This window comes from Pleuronectes platessa, chromosome 13 (assembly GCF_947347685.1).
Source record: "Pleuronectes platessa chromosome 13, fPlePla1.1, whole genome shotgun sequence".
NCBI classification, from domain to species: Eukaryota; Metazoa; Chordata; class Actinopteri; order Pleuronectiformes; family Pleuronectidae; genus Pleuronectes; species Pleuronectes platessa.
The window spans coordinates 4605790-4623135 of record NC_070638.1 but is presented as its reverse complement, the minus strand read 5'-3'; the positions used below and the strand labels follow the sequence as shown (position 1 = coordinate 4623135).

Genomic DNA, 17346 nt, shown 5'->3' with positions numbered 1-17346 from the left:
AATCTGTGCTGTTTTTTTTATGACTGAGCTAAACGGTCTGGGGGTGGTGGGGGACATTAACCCTGGGAGTTCGTCTCAGGCAATGGAGTAAGGTCAAAGGTCAGGGGGGTTTGGCTTGCATGAACTGGCTGCACATCAAGGCAGGCATGTCATTATCACCCAGAGGTCGCACTTACTTGCTCGGTTGAGAGGAGATTTTTCGCTTGATGCTGCTCGGAATAATGAAAGTTACAGAGATGTACAGAGATCGAACAGTGAGGAGAGAAACTGACACAGACACTCAAACTCCCTGACAGAGAACATCCACGTTAAAATGCCAACACACTCCTGTGGGTCGGGGGAGACAGGCTTTTAATGGGAAGGGGATTGATTTCTTGGGGGTTCAACAGACAGACTGGGTGTGGATCATTGGGAATATACTCAAAAATAGGACTTTGGAGACTGAAACATGCTTGAGGTGGAAGTTGTTCTTCTGGACAGTTTGTGACACCATTGGAAAGAAGGGTTGTATTGAGGAGGGAGTGGGGGAGGGGGGGGGGGGGGGTTAGAGATCCAGAAATGTAACAGAGAGCACAAAAAGAGAGAGAGAAGGCGACAAGCAAAATAATACCAGAAAATAACAGGAGAAAGAACCGAAATGTTGAAACTACAGGAATATAAAACTTTCAGGAGATCATCGAGGAACCAGTTCAGGCATAAGGGGATAAAAGAGGAGGCATTAACGCTCCAGGGGGAACTGGGATGTCGGTGGATGCCACAGAAAAGCGAGCAAGTTACCCACCTATCCATGATCAGATAGATACGCCCGCTGACTTTAGCATGGCTGTGAGGAAACGGTGGCAGAGGAGAGATGGCAGCAGGTCACAGAGAGAAGCAGAGATGAGGAAGCGGCGACAAAAACAATGGAAAGTGCACGACAACACAGTTAAAGTCGCCTGCAGACGGTGACAATGTGAGCAGCTGTAACACAAAGCTGCACAACAAAGCACCCGGCGATGAGAGCAGTGATATGAGGGTGTATCAGGGTGTTTGTGATGACGCTGTGTTTTTATGCTGCTTTTCACGCACACATTGCCGGATGTTTATCATCCGTGAGAAGAAACCATGTTTTTTGAGGGTTTATAAACAAATCTGAAATGTTTAAGATGTTGGATTTACGAGCAAGTTAACTACAAAGCTAATGGTTATTGAACTTTTCACTGTAAACACAGTTTGGTCCAACTCATAATATTTGTTTGTTGGGCCCGAAACTCACTGTAAATGTTAGTTTTGTTATTTCCTCAGGCTGAGTTTACTGCACTGATCAGTTTTATGAAGTGTTGTGAGAAATACTTATTTGAAAGAATCCTTCTAAGTACAAAATATCTATTGGTGCTGATTTTGTTTTGTTAGTTTTAGCAGGATTTCAAAAGATAAAGCTTATATTCAACTAGTCAGTCTTGAAAAACATAAATCAGCCACAGCTTTGATAAAAGAATAATTGTTCTGCTTCACTTTTAAAAGACAAAAAGCTCCTAAAAATGTGAATATTTGCTGCTTTCTTCAGCCTTTATTCTCTTATGAAAGTGAACAGAGTGAATATCCTGTGATTTTTTAATATAGATCTGAAGCTGATACAGCCTGAGATGAAAATTCTGGACAAATCCACGAATTGAGAAAAAATAATCAACAATGAAAATGATTGCTAGTTGCAGTCCCGGAGTATTTGCATGAAAAAACATTCTGCAGGAGAAGGTCACCACTTTTCACAGGAGCTTTAACACCAGAGACAAAGAGGAAGGCGACTGCAGTTGCATTAAACTCTTGTTTCTTTTCACCCGGTTCCAGCTTGGCAGGTTATCAGAGCTGTTCTTTAAACTTCAGAGATACTTGAGGTCAAAGAAGAGAAAACCAAAGGCTCTCACCTGTAGATTGTGCTCTCCTCTTTGGCCACGACAGCCTGGAGGTCAGTGAGCTGCAGGAAGCGGTCGTGGAAGTAGTGCAGGTGGAGGATGCACACCAGCAGGAAAGAGGTGGGGATGAGAATCCTGGTGAACAACTTGGACAGCGTGAACACTTCCAGGCCCAAATCCCTCAGGCTGCAGAGAGGGACACATTTAGAAACGTATGTCAGAGGAGAAGAAGACATCAGTAAAAAAGTCAAAGATCCTTGGGAGTGAAATGCTTTTCTTTCACTGCCACAGACAGGATGTTAGTATCATTAATGTTATGTGATATATCTAAAACATTGACCCCATCTCGTTCAAGCCCAACATGTTGGACCAGAACTCCAACGAGCCTTCAAACTGGAAGGTGTAGACCAGCGTGAGGACCAGCATGGTGTACATCACCACCGACATCCAGAAGTACTTCAGGATCCTTCGCCAGTACTCATAGTGCACCTGGAGGAGAATAATTGCAGTAAGTGTTTTACAGAGGTTGTGAGTTATGTGACCTACGCAGCTATAATGAATTAAATTAAACACAGAGGCGAGAGGACATCTGGATTTAGGGCGACTTTCTTTTTTCTTTTTTCGTGGCGGTTGAGGTTATAAAACAGTCCAGAATACACTGTGGATTATGAGCCTGCTGTACACAAACTTTATGACTCTAATAAAATTGTCAGCACCTTCAGTTTTTTGGGGAAATTGAATTTGGAAACTCAACAGCATCCCACCCATACGCTAAATCTGGAATGAACTGGGACCACAACACTTTGCAAACTGCCCCTATTTTAACTGGGTACAATAAAGTAATTACATCTCATTTGGTTTCAAAGAGTTTCAGAAGCAAAGAAAAGTCGTTAAACTTGTTGGGTGCGGTGATTCGTGCAAATTAAAGGAAACAAATAACTTTTTTCTTTTCAAGATCCACAATTTCCCATAGATATTAAATGTCTCAGCTGGAATTTTCTCTATATATAAATATAAATGTCTGTGTGTTAGCTAGTATTCATGTGACCTGTGATGCACTGATGCCCTCGGACCCTGGTGTGTTCCGGTACCTGGTAAAGCGCCACACAGGAGAGGAACATCATCATGTAGATGATCTTGTACATGACGATGGTTCCCTCGAAGCTGACGATGAAGAACATCCCTCCGCAGATGTAGATCCAGTATTTGACCAGCAGAGCCATCACCATGTTGCCCAGGACCTGCATGGTGTCCTGCTCGCCGCGGTCCTCAGACTCCTCCTCCTCTATAAACCACAGCAGCGAATCAGAAAACCGATGGGCTATTGGTCAATTCAGAGAACTGACCTTTATTTGTCCATGCATGACTCTGTCTTACATTATATCAAACTGTATATTTGTATGTCTTAACCTGTTGCTCAGGAAAGAACTAAACATTTAATGAAATAATAAAACCTGCAAAAGTAGATTTGAATTTAGTCTCATGCTCAAAATTAGTCCTCCAAACAACAATTTAGCCAAAAGTCACCTGCTACTCTCATAATTTCAGTCCTACTCAGCTCAGACACCTGTAAATAGTTACTGGTTTGTCAAATATTCACATGTCAGATGCAGAAAGCAGCTGATACCAATATTACCTTTTGTTTCTACTACATATTAAGAAACTAAATAAGAGTGTAGAGAGCTTACCTTTCTTCTCCTGATCCACCACGTGAACGTCTGAGAGTCCTGCGCTGTCTTCCTTTTGTTTTTCCCATCTCTCCGTTAGCGTTTGTCTGAGCAGCAGCCAGAAGCTCAGCAGACACAGGACCTGCACACAGACATGTTAGACCATGTTAGTGGGGGGGGGGGGAACGAACCAACAAATCACTTTCATTTAAGAGAAGTCACCTTGTGTTTATACAGTCATTCAGAATGGACCCTTTAAACTTACATTAAATTATCTAAAACTTTCAGACATGTCATGAATTCATCTGGGACTTAAGATAAACTTTTTAATACAGGTCGGCCCCGGATGTGAAATAGCATGTGCACTTCATGTTTCTGTTTAATAGAAAAGACTTTGTGGTGACCTCCTGATGTATGAAATGTGATTTTCAGAAAATACTACAAACATGGCCTCCTTCTATAGAAGAATACTGTATGACCGCCCTCTTGTATCAGATGAATTCAGAGCAGGAGGAGTGTAATTATCCTATTGAACCACACCAATGTGTTTTCTTATCACAGGATCATGCCATGCTAACGTTTAAAAGATGGAGAGGAATCAACAATGGACAGAAAACATTTTTGATGTGTAAAAACATGAACTAAACTCTTTCCAGACCTTGGAGGAGAGCGAGTGGAAAGGGTTTTTCTTCTTGACGAAGAACCCCGGGACTACCGACATCCCCTCGAAACTCCAAATGTACTGCAGCACTATCAGCAGGTTTCCGTAGGCCACCATGAAGGGAGAGGACAGCATGGCGTAGCGCCGCCGGTCCCTCACCATCCACAGCATGCAGGACCACATGAGGAAGACGAACGTCAACCAGCTGACGTACGTGATGCTCCAGGCCTGAGGAGAACAACCACAGGGACTCACACTCTGCACGTTCAGCTCAGATCCTGAAATTGAAGTCGAAAATATGGTTCCAGCTTCAGCACCAACTGATAACTCTCGGTTTCACCTGTATCGGTGCCAGGAAACATTTTACAAAATTGTTTTGGAAAGAAAAAAAATTGACAGAATAGAGTATTGAATGAAACTACACAAACATCACCCCAGTGTCCTCAGCTGTGGGTCTTTTCACTCTCTTCAAAATGTTTCTTTCATTTCCTTTCTTTCTACGATTTCTACAAAGATTTACCAAGTCATAAACTATTAATTCATCCAGGAATGTTTAACTGGGAACAGATGATCTCGTAACTATGATCCTACAGCATATTCAGTCATGGACGTTGCCCAGTACAACCACAGCCTCTCTCCTGTAGTGTGTGTGTGTGGGGGGAGGGGGGGGGGTTCAGCGTCTTGCTCAAGGTCATCTTAACTGAACTTGATCAAGATGGCTGGAGTCTTTGGCTTTTGCTTAATTTTTCCAGCAGCTCTGTGACTTTGAACTTGTTAGATTCTTGTTATTCTCTTCATTGTTTTGACTTGCAACCTTCACACCCTCGTTCTCCTCCCTGACACAGCCTCACTCACCATCATGGCGATGAGAGCACAGATGTAGCTCTGCTTCATGATGAAGTGAAAGACTTTGACCATGGCGCTGACTCCTCGCTGCTTCATCCCGTCCTCGTCCTCCTCGGTCTTCTCTTCCCCGTCCTCCAGCGCCGACTCCTCCGGGGGCAAACGCACTTCATACACACACTCATCCTTCTTCTCTGGTTGGACACAGAAACACAAGCCTTTGCTAAAACAGCGATGGGGACGCTGATCTCATGTCATGAGAAATTGTCTTTGAATTAAATCAAGATCTATAAAATCGCTTGTATATGAACAACAAAATCAAAAAAACAGAAGCTTACATTTATATTTTCAAACTCTTTATTAAGGAGCAAAGAGTAAAAGTAAAAGTGCCCATCTGTACCGTTGTTGGACTGGTCCATTTTATACTGGGGGGTGGAGTACAGGTCCAGACAGACCGGTCCATTCTCGGTTGTGACGAACTCAAAGGACGTCCCGTTGGAGGTGGGCACCGCCTGTAGATCAGCATTGAAACTGTAAAAGTGCTTTTTTTTAAAGGAATCACACAACTGGACAGAATTCTGCCCGACAACGACAAACAGGGAGCAACTCATTATGGATAATCTGCTTTTTCTTTCTTCTTTTGTTACGTTACACTTTGTCATTGTGAGGCGGTGAAGGGAAGGGATCTACTTTTCACACTGCACGTTCTGTGTCACATCCCCACATGGGCAAGTTTCACCAGTGGCTGTGATGAGGGACCAAATCTGCAGCTCCTCTGCTGAGCTAATGTGAGGCTTCAACTAAAGAGGGTATTTTCTCAAATGTACAGCCCTTTTATTGCCTTGCAGAGAAGCTGCCGAGGGATAATGACAGAAAAGGGTAATGACCAATGTGAGGGGATGTTTTCACCCCCCCGGTCTGTTTATTTGTTGGCTAGTTTGACGTTTTCACCAATTTCCCTTCACATGGATCAAGGGATCAATGAAAATCGTCCAATTTGTTGCAGATCCAAATAAAATCCCTGATCCAGCAGATTTAGATGTGATTTCATAAAGGGACTGCTGGGCCCTGGCAGAGCTGTGCTCTCTCTCACTGCTCCTCTACTTTTCTACTAAAATCCCTGCAACGTTTTAAAGCTGGTAATAAAAACTCTATGTATTTTGGCTAAATCCGACTGCTGAAGCCGCATATTAGCTTAAGCTGCCCTTTAACAAGGGCTCTATTCAGTGCCAGTGTGGACAGGACCGATGATTGTCGATGGAGAAAGACTGAACTGGGAATAATTGTGATTCTATCCATTAAAAGTTGTGGCTTCTGACAAATTGTTGAATTCAGATTTTTGGGTGTGACAATCATTTCAGTGTGAAACCAGAGTTAGCTCCACTGCTTTGATGTTAACTAGTGGGAAACGTGAAGCACAGGCTCGGAGGTGCAGTGGGAAAAGCACTTTGCAGTGATTCCTTCTCTTGCTGCAGGGCTGAGGGGTGAGCGGGGGGGGGGGGATAAGATGCACAGAGTTAAGACACATCCAGAGCAGCCCCCACCTCAGTCGTACTGATGCCGTCCTGAGTGGAGAGGAGCTGGAAGAGGAGGAAGAGGAGGAGGAAGAGGAGGAGGAAGAGGAGGAGGAGGAGAAAAGAGCATAAGAGACAAGGTGTGTTATCGATGAGCTGCTGAAGTCAAAGGCCTCCTGGTTCTTTATAGTCGCTGATAAGCAGGAACAAAGCCGAGCAGCACTCCTCTGTAAATCGAGCCCATCGCTCATCTGCGGCGGCTGCACACCCTAAAAGCATTTAAACCTCAGGAGGTGGCTGCTGGAGACAGACTGCAGACCTTAATATGGGAACAAGGTCAGCGTGTGCACGTGCACCCACAGCTGAACCCTCCCAGGGATGAGTCTGTTATGAAACCTCATGAACACAACCTAAAGTTTACAGTTTAACAAAAAAGTCCCTTTCCTGTTATTTTTTATAATTCTGTATTTCACATATTACAGCGTTTTTCCATGTGCACTCTGTTGTTGTTGAATGGCTCAACTGAGTCATATTGTTCGGGGGTAACATCAGTTATCAATTGTAAAGAATGCAAGGAGGAATGTGTTTGGGTTTTTACAGCCAGGGCCGGTGACAGAAGTCAAACATTTCACATGTTTGGGGAAAAACATCCTGAGGATATTATTAAGGCAGATTTTGATCCCAACTCCTTCTAAAGCAATGTTTTCATGTTTTAAGCTTTTTCTTTATTAAAGCCTCCACATCGTGGAACCTGCTGCTTAATGAATCAGGACAGAAAAGTTTCTGGCTTGGTTAAACTTTTCCTTTTATGAAAGGGTTGCTCTTATCCTGATTATATGTTTCTGATCTTATCTATTTTATCTTTCTGTTTGTTTTTCTGCTCATGTTCCTCATGTCATCCCTGTCGGTGGGTTTGAAAGCAGGATTATGAAAAAACTACAGGAAGGAATATCACAAAACTTGGTGGAAGGAAAGAACCTTTAGTTTTGGTGCAGATCTGAGAAGCGGATTTAAGATTTGTTTCAGTTTTTGGAGACAGATTAAAAAAAAGAGGATCAAACTTGGTGCAGATCCAAATAAAAACCTTAATTTAGTGAGTTGGATTCATTTTGTCGACCCGTCTGATGTTACTTCTTTCCTGTAAAGCACTTGGTAACATGCTTAAGAAAAGTGCTGCATAAATAAAGTTAATTATAACCATTATTATAATTGTATACAATGTACTGTGCATCGTTTTTTGAGCCACAGGATGATGACTCCATTGTTGCTCATGCATTTATTAACCCTCCGGCTTCTACCTACATTTTTCTCGTCAGTTCCTTGGCGTGACTCCCACCACATCTGCCTCTTCCTGTTGGCCGAGTTACTGGTTCTGTTCCCGATGAGCTCCTCCTCCTCGCACACATCCTCGTCTTTGTCGTCCTGAAAAAACACAGATAGACAGTTTGGATGATATCTGAGCGACTGGCTTGTGGGCCGAGTCTCCTCTTGTTAATCAGCTTCTATTGAATGCTGGTCTACAGTGTGGGAGTGAGGAGGAGGAGGGCGACCTTTTAAAAAGAGGAAAACAGGTTTTACTGTAAATTATCTGCATTTCTTATCATTGATTTATTTATATACATGGTTAATATGATCGTCTGTTGGTCTCTGTGCAGATTCCCGTGTTTCGGGAAGTGTGTGTATCTTTAAACATAGAAATAAATAAGTAAAGAATATAGCAACAGGTTAAATGATGAAATATTAGAGCTTATATTAGATAAACAGATTTTTTTTTTATGATTTCCAACATTAAACATCTTGTTTTTACGGAAAAGCAAAAATTAGTTTGTGAAACTCATTCACACACAGCAGAAAAGTGTTATTTACATTATTGGTCACTTGTTTTCTTCTTCACAATAAAGCGTCATTATTACACAGGTGTTAAAGTGCGATTGTCAGTTTCTCGGTTTCTTTGTTTTCCCTCTGCGATCACATTTCATTCCTTTGGATTCTTCAATCTATTTTAATTATTGTGTTTTTGTCTCTTTAAGCATTGCTGAATTAACACAGACAATTAAATACAAATCCTAACCCTAACCCGTCTCAAACTGGTTTCTCCACTATCGAAAAAAACCTGCTGCTGATTTATGTCTTAATCATGTTTTATTATTAGTATCTGCTTAAGAGTAAGAGTTTATGATAACACACACACACACACACTCACACACACCTCTGAATGGAGGGATCAATGGTGCATAGAGAGCCACAGGTTTACAGGGAGGTATTGACCCCTCTATAAAAACGCTGATCTATAACTCCATTACAGGACAGAGGAGCTGAGCCTCGAGGTCTGAGGCTGAGTTCAGGAGCCGGCTTCACATTAAAGTCCAACGATCATCACAGCGGCAGCGACTTCTTCTCATTCGGATTTCTGGTCATACAGCTACTTTTGGTTTTGTTGTATTTGTAGATTGTATCGAATTTAATTTAAGTTCATTGTTCATTAGTGAAAAATAACACTTATTTACATATTAATTCATTTTTCTAACAATCTTAAATGCCTGTATCTTTGGACAAAAGATCCAAACTGCATCTCTGCTTCACGTTATGTGAAACCAGTCGAACTCTTTCTCAGATGACGCAGACGCAGACATGGATCGTTCTGGAATCTTTCATCGATGCGGTTTCTCTGAGCTCGAGGCCACATGGATGCACATTTAATTCAATCTGAATCTATTTCAGTTCGCTGTCTGGAATTTACTTTTGGGTATTTATGGAGGTGTCAGGACCTGAATTCAATCTTTGACCCCCCCCACTGACGGCAACTGGTCCCGATCGTGAGGCGTTTGAGAGCAGAGGAGCTAATTGACGTTTAAACACATATTTGAAGGCAGCGGATATTATTTAATACTAATCGTTCTGAGATGAGGATCTTTCAAGCTCCTTCAGCGAACCCGAGTCTCAGTGTTTGCTGTATAGGTCTAAAGCTTCTGACTGAAACTCCACTAAAAATGATTGATCAGCCTCCTACAGCAGAATCCCTGATCCTAACAATCCCAGTTTAAGTTAACCCGGGGGTAAAACATCCTGAGAGCCTGTTACAAAAACATCCGTAAATCAGATTTAAGACTTTCACACCATTCTTTGTCCTTTTAGGTCCTGAAGCCACTGACTCTGGGGCTTTTTAAAACATTTCATTTAACGGCAAATGACACAACGTGGACAGAAAAGCGTCCACGCTGCATTTCCAGTGTTCTTTCTTTCTCACCGTCAGCTGCTCGATGGGCTCCTGCAGCCAGAGGCGGATGAGCGTGGCCAGCGTGTAGTAGAGCAGCAGCAGCATGATGGGATTCACAAAGTGGTACCACTTACGATCCGGGTGCACCATGAGCTTCCATGTGTAGGAGCAGTTGCTCTGGACCACGGGGGAGATGCCGAACGTGCTGCAGAGACAGACGCACACGTGTGTGAGGAGAGACACTAACACTTTGGGAATGAATTAACACAACACTGAATATGGGAAGGAACGCAGATGTAGGTCATTAACAAAGCTTGACATTTTAAATCACATGAAAATCAACATGAACGGATAAAAGGGTTTGATTTTGGAATAAGATCAGACTTTAATCCAATGAAAGACTCTCTATGTCTGTATTAGAGCTGCAACGATGATTCAGCAAAAACTGTTTTAATAATCAACTAATCATTTATTTTTTGTGTGAAGGTTCCAGGTTTTCAAATAGAAGAACTTTCTCTCTTGCTCGGGGGTGAAGAGACCTGGCGTCTCCTTCACTGAGCAAAACAGACGAGCGTCATCGATCAGCAGATTGAACTGTTCTCATTGAGATAAGTGATTCTGGTGCATTCATTACTCTGGATCCAGTTCAGAATAATGAAGGTTTGATCTTAAATCTTATCTGAACTGGACCCGACTCATCGATCACTGGATTCAGCTTTGCTCATTAGGATAAGTGTGTCGTTCAAGTCAGTGCTTTCAGAGGAGGAGGCCTTTGGTTCTCCATCTTTCTAACTAATAACTTCTCTTTTCCCAAGTTCATCATGTTTCTTTGCTCTGATGAAATGGACGTTTTTTGGTGTGACCCACAGATAACTTAAAGGCAAAAGATTAACAGGTAACACTCTGAGAAAATTATTAATTTAGGGGCGTAACACCTCACTTAAGCATGTCAAATTAGCTTTTACTGATGTCTGACTTGTATCTGTAAATAAGCCGTTTCATTCTTTCTCCTGGAAACCATCCAACAATAATTGATTAGACATTTTCTGTAAGTTTTCTTTTTCTATGAAAATTGTCTATTTTCTACTTACCCTTGTTCTCTCTAGTATTTTTGTATTTTTGACAGAAGGACTTGAGGGAATAAATAAATAATTATATATTTGTACAAGTACAATCAACGGATTTGGACAGTTACAGTCTGATATGGTGACGTCTGAAACTCCACATGAAATCTCCACCTTGGAATCTTGGAAATGCACCGACTCTCAGTTTGTACTGTGGAGGATGTCGTGTGACTCAGAGCTTCTTCCTCTGAGCAGAACAAAGGTCACCGGCTCAACAGGAACCGCGCTGACGTCTCCCAGTGACACACTCGCAGATTTAGAAGCCTCCAGGGTCTTTGCCATTTACGCCATGTGGAGGAGCGGGTGCCCGCCTCCGACCCCACAACACTTCGTGAACGGTTTCTCCTTACAGCTGGGGAAGGCTCCGCCGGTCACGTGACTGGGCACTTCCATTGTGAGGCAGGAAGCGGAGTGGAAGCCAGGCCTCTCAACGGCGTCACTCAGCACCGGCCTGGCGGCAAGGTCACTGTCAACAAGCAGGACCAGGGCAGGCACCGAGGTGGCGTATTGTCCGATGGGCAGACTTCACATATTACAACCATGGGAGTTTCCCGGTGAGGATCCAGAGAGGAAACAGGCCGCAGCCGAGGAGGACGCGATACTTTACTCATCACATTGAGCCTCAGTTTTCACACAGCGGCCGACAGGAATACCTCAGCGCTGTGGAAAGTCAACACGGACGCACGAGGAGTCGGTGGATGATGAAACAGTCGGTCTGTTCGTGTAAAGACCCGTCACATGAGAATCAGGGCTGCGGGGGAACTTTCCAAATTTAGGCCTTCAAACACTCAAAGAAGATTTTTCCTAAATTACACCCACTGGCCGATATTCACAGCAGGAAACTTAAGAGGGAAATTAAAGAGATGGTGTTAAAGAGGCATCAATAAGAGAAGATTCTGCTTTATATCGGTAAAATCTGTTTTCTAAATTTAAAGCTTTAAAAACGTGATAGTACTAATTATATTCTTTTATAAGTTTAGAGGTTGTAGAACCCGAAAAAAGGAAGGTATCTGGTATTTAATTGAATTTAGGATTTTTAGAACCCAAACGAGGAAAGTATCCAGTGTTTTACTACATAAAAAGATGTAACAGCCCCCCCAAAGAAAACAGTGTTTAGTATTTTACGAACTTTAAAGATGTAGGAGCCAAAAGAGAGAAAAGTATCAGGTATTATACTAAATTTAAAGTTTAAGAAGCTATAAAAAGGGGAAAGTAGCCAAACGTATATAGATTTTAGAGCCCCAAAAAGAGGAAAATATTTAATATCTTAACAAGTTTTAAGATTTTAGAGAAAAGTATATGGTATTTCTTTGACTTTTCTCCTAACACATCTACTTCAGTAACTGTAATGATTTTTAAAAAGGTCCAAACAGGTGAAAGTGTTCCAGTATTTCACAAGAAGAGAAAACCTCTCCTGTGAGATTATCTTGGATCTCACTGAAGGAAACTGTGAATTGGACGCTGGTGTGACTCTGTGGTCATTCCACTGTGCACACGACCACTGCCAGCGTGAGACGGTGTGAGGAGTCCATTCACTCTAATGAGGTGGAGTTCTAAAGGAGAAAACCTGTCAATGCAGCGCTGTAATCAAACCTTATCTGCCCTCGGAGGCCGGAGAGGAATGGGAGCGCGCAAGGTTTGTCCAAGGCAGCTTCGGCTAAACATAGCTGTAAATAGCCTCGGCCCTGACACACGGCTCCACGGCTTTCAAATGAGAAACCACGAGATCAATAAAAGCCTCCAGCTCCAAGGGCACGGAGACAAGAGCCACAGTAATAAAACTCAAACTGTTAAATGGAAACGTTGTTGTGAAGGTGTGTTTTATTTCCTATCCAGAGGATTTTCTGCTGCTTTAATTGGGCTTTCGAGTTGATTACACGTTTCTCTGCTCTTTGTCTAAGTCTCAGAGGAAGCTTCTTAATTAAAGTTCTATATATTTGGTTGGATTTGTGATTTCTTTTTATTTATCGTCATCTTTAATAACGTTTATGATTAAACTGAATAATATATCAAGCCTCAGTTACATTTATTTCTTTGTCTGATATATTAAATTATTTACCCCTTATTATTGGCATTCGAATGAAATAATAGATTAATGAGAATATTTTTCAGTTTTGAAGATTTTAAGAAACAGTTTCCTCATAAATACACTCTTCATGTATCCAGGTATTATTTTTTAATTTACACTTTTAAATCCTTGGAAAAGTTATGGACTCACTTTCCTGGATTCCAGTTACCTACCAATTATGGTAAGTTTATTTTGTGGGTATTTACCATTTTAATTAATGAGACCTCAGTCAAACAGCTAATGTGTTGAAGCAGAACTGCTTTTTTGTCAAACACGGAGGAAACCTTGATTAGTATTTGTTTGTATTTAGTAAATAAACATCATTCTCTGCATTCCAGCCGGTAAATCAAACACACTGAGCCTAGTGACCCGGGGACACTCACCTCCACTGAGTCTGCTTTCATTACAGCCGTGACTAACGTGTGTTGGCGAGATGTGCAACCGTGTGGCTTCTCTCCAACCGCAGGGTTTCACCGCTCTGGCCACAGACAGATGATTGTCTCCTCTCTCATGCATAATGAAACATCACTGGTTGTAGTGAAGAGGCTAAAAGCTCAGCCTCTGATATCGATGCTTCTCAACTGGGTTCAACTCTTTCTCTTTTTTTGAGGCCTTCCTGCTTTTTACAACTGTAAATATTTATTAACGTGTAAACCACTTGCTTTTGGGCCCAGTAAATATTTCAGAGTCAAAGGAGCTCAGGCACTGATTTAACGTCTTGTATGTATTGTCCCAATATTAGTATAACTAAACTAAATCCATTTACAAGAGTGACAGACAAACTAAATTGATCTTTGGCTCACTGTCATTTGGAGACTGGCTGAATTTGGTTTCTGTTGATTTATCTCTTTGGGAAGAGCAGTGCCAACAAATTTTAATTTACAGCGTTTCACATTTTCATTTCTGAATGATGTGACTGAGTAAAAGAAAAACAGCGGCACAAACCAGTTGATTTAAACAGGATAGAAACCGACTGAGTGATTGAATTCTGTCTCTGCTCCACGCGGGACCGACCTGATGTAGCCGTCGCCGGGTGGGATGGACTCCTGGAAGAACTGGAACTGGTAGAGGTAGAGCACGATGATGTGTCCGGCGCTGAAGATGGCCATCAGGACGCACATGCAGCTGAAGATGAGCGTGTCGAAGGTGCGGCACAGGGACCACCAGGTGCACAGGAACAGGAAGATGAAGAAGTACACGGCAGAGGTCATGGAGGGCAGCATGATGCCTGCAAACACACAGACAGTGGATACAACAGGTTTACTTCAGGGTTCATTTTAGGGTTTTTGATCAAGATTTGTTCTTTATCTGACAACAACCACTTCTCTAAAAAAGATTAACAGAAGAAGGGGGGGGGGGAACAATTGTGCTTTAAGTAAATACTATTTCTCCATTTTTCTTGTGGACTCTAACATTATTATAAACCCTCAACCTAGATGATTTAATTAATTTAATAAGAGAGACAGAGAGAAAAAGTGCAGAACCCTTCAACTTAACTGAAAATCCCTCAAACAATATAAAACACAGAACTATCTCAAACTAGAATCCAGAGAGTCCCCACCTAGACAGTAGAAACCCACTAAATGATCTAATGGAGGAGAAGTGAGTGTAAAACATGAAGAACGTCTCACCCGTCATTCCCAACAAGATGGTGACCACCACCTTCCCCGCGGTGGTGATCAAGTTCCCGATGATCTCCTTCACCTTGGACGCAACCTCAGCGACTATCCGCAGGACCTTCATCTTTGTGCTCTCCTTCTCTTCCTCCACCTCCTCTTCCTCCTCCTCCTCCTCTTCCTCCTCTTCCTCCTCGTCCTCCTCGGCCTCGTACCCTGCCTCGAAGTCCTCCTCGAGCAGGATGTTGTCGTCCAGGCTCAGCTTCTCCTCTTCTTCCTTAGGGGGGGAGGGGAGGGGGGGGGGGTTTGGATTGTGAGTGACAGACAAGATGAATGAAGGTGAGAGCTCTCCATGGTGCTGAAGACAGGTAGCACCGCCATAATAAACCAAGTGAATGAATATGATTTTGTAACTTTTATAACTATTGTCTTTTTATTCTGATGAGTTTATGACTTATTTACATTAATTTCTACCTTTTGTCATTTAAACTTTTTAAGTACTCTATAAATAAAGATTGTTAATATCAATAGAGCACAACATATCCATCCTGTGGGTCGGTGCTGCTCTGGCTTTCAGTATAATTAAACATATATACAGCCTGTGGTCTGTGGCTCCAGGCATTAGCCGCCCTTTCACATGCTGGTTGATATCCAATACAGTCCGCTCTTCCGTGGTTGCTGTTATGTGTCCGGTTCACCACGATTTATAAATAACACATGAGGCACTAGACAAAGTGAGCAGGTGGAAGAAGCCCTGTTTCCAATCAGACGTCAGTTTCAGCTCAGAAGCCGAACTGACGGGAATAGAAGCCTGAACCCGACGCAGGGTCTCCACGTGATTTCTCTACTGTTTCTCAGTAAGTCAGAACAAAGCCATCTGGGCCAGCGTGAGCAGCACAGTAGAAGTGAAAGGGAATGTGGCTTTAATTAACACAGAGTCATAAAGAGAAGTGAAGACCTGCCAACGGGATGGAGGCTGTACTCCAAGTCATCAACACCCGCAGGGATCTCGCTATTCAAACTTCTGCTCTGCTCCTCTGGGCTCATTAAGTGTGGAGAGTAAACGTGTTGAGCAGAACAAGAGACCCTCGGCTCTGCAGGACTCTTCAGCGAGTAAAGATATTCATGAAGCAGAAAGATCTTCAGTAAATATGAGCAGCAAATGTGGAGCTTTTCTGTGTGACTGCATAGAATGCGAAGGCAGAATTAAACTTTATCTATTACTGCTAAAAACCGTCAAGAGCTTCTACTCTGACAAAGTAAAGTCCATCACATTGTCCTGAAATCTAAAATCTGTTTGTGTGAACACAAACACAGACACAGTTCCCTCAATGGTTTAAGGTTATTTCTTTCAAGTTTAAGCCCTTATTCTGAAAGTCAGTGTGAGAGAGACAGTGAAAAAGGGAATATAGAGACAAAAGACATCTTAAATCCCCCATAATCCATCACTCTTGTTTTCCAATTAACTCCTTGATCAATTAATCCAGTAGTTTCCAATCTTTATGAAACCATGGCACACTTTCATAATGGTATTTTTATTGAATGAGCCATCCAACTTTGTGTCAAATGTTTTCAAATATCATTTATTTCCGTTGAGTTATGAGAACTATTGTAACCACTTTGAGAAGCACACAATAAATTAAATGATAATTTACTCCTTCCTCTGATTTGTCTTATTAGTAAAACTTTTATGTTTGGGCTTTGGACTGTTGGTAAAACATAAAAAAAGTCAGACAGACACGTAGACAGACAGATTCCATTCAGAAGTCAGACGCTGTTTTCAAGACGATTGTCATTCATAAATTAAACCCACTTGTTCCTCTGCTTCGAAGTCAGTGTTGTCCTGAGCCATGTCCTCAGGCGGCCTCTTCTGGACCAGACTGCGGCACAGCAGCCAGATGGCCAAGCCCGCCACGAACATGCCGATGTCGGGGATGAACACTCGGATGCCGTTCCCCGCATCTGCACCAATCACGCTGGGGGACAAACAGAGAGATGATTCCCAGTATCTCCCCCCAATAAAACTGATTAGGAGGAATGTCACAAGCCGTGATCACGACCATATGACGGAAAATGGGAGAGAGGACAGTAAACTGATCCAGTCACGGACGATCACTGCTAACGTGAAACATTTGGATTCGTGGTTGTTGGGTTAGTTCACTTGGACACGGCCCTATAGCTGAATCTGCTTTTGGCTATCTGTCACATGTCACCTCCCTCTGCTCGTCTCAATCTTGATTCAATCTTAAAACACAAATCGTCACTTCTCCGCCCCCTGAAGCACGAAGACTGCAGCTGCACTCAAACAACACGAGAGCAGATATTACTGCAGCAATTACATCCCTCAGAAAACACTACGTCTTCACATGAACGCATGGGAATCAGATTCTTTTCCGTTACTCAGCTGTTCTTTCTTATTTTATATGTTTTTCGTTGTTGAATGCTGCAGCTTTTTATGTGGAACACCACCCACTTTAATGGAGGGCTTGCAGATTTCGAATGTATCGCCATTTACAAGTGAGAAAAATTCCATTCAGACAAAAAGGTCATGAGAGAGTGAGGAACATTGCCTTGGAAATCTGAATGAAGCAGCGTAAACAAAAAAGTCAGCATGTAAAATGTAAAATGAGTTCATATTCATCCCAGTTTGCTGAGAACAATGTGAGCTCTTTGTTTATCTGCTGAAATATGAAGTCGTACGAAGTTCTATTCTGTGGGAAAACAAAGCTTTCGTAACATTTGTT

General features: G+C 42.4%; 1 protein-coding gene across 2 annotated transcripts in view; it reads right to left on the bottom strand.

The window, feature by feature from the left end:
• LOC128454238 (piezo-type mechanosensitive ion channel component 2) overlaps positions 1–17346 on the bottom strand; it is a 62247-nt gene that overhangs the window by 27347 nt on the left and 17554 nt on the right. The window contains exons 5-17 of one of the 2 annotated variants that reach the window (XM_053437543.1): positions 16416–16578; positions 14618–14879; positions 14001–14214; positions 9825–9999; positions 7880–7999; positions 6608–6643; positions 5464–5575; positions 5076–5257; positions 4218–4448; positions 3581–3701; positions 2984–3177; positions 2233–2381; positions 1905–2078 (exon numbers count right to left, since the gene is read on the bottom strand). In XM_053437543.1, coding sequence (XP_053293518.1) covers positions 1905–2078; positions 2233–2381; positions 2984–3177; positions 3581–3701; positions 4218–4448; positions 5076–5257; positions 5464–5575; positions 6608–6643; positions 7880–7999; positions 9825–9999; positions 14001–14214; positions 14618–14879; positions 16416–16578 — 2133 coding nt within the window. The remainder of the gene's footprint in view (positions 1–1904; positions 2079–2232; positions 2382–2983; positions 3178–3580; positions 3702–4217; positions 4449–5075; positions 5258–5463; positions 5576–6607; positions 6644–7879; positions 8000–9824; positions 10000–14000; positions 14215–14617; positions 14880–16415; positions 16579–17346) is intronic. The other variant, XM_053437545.1, reaches the window with a different exon arrangement.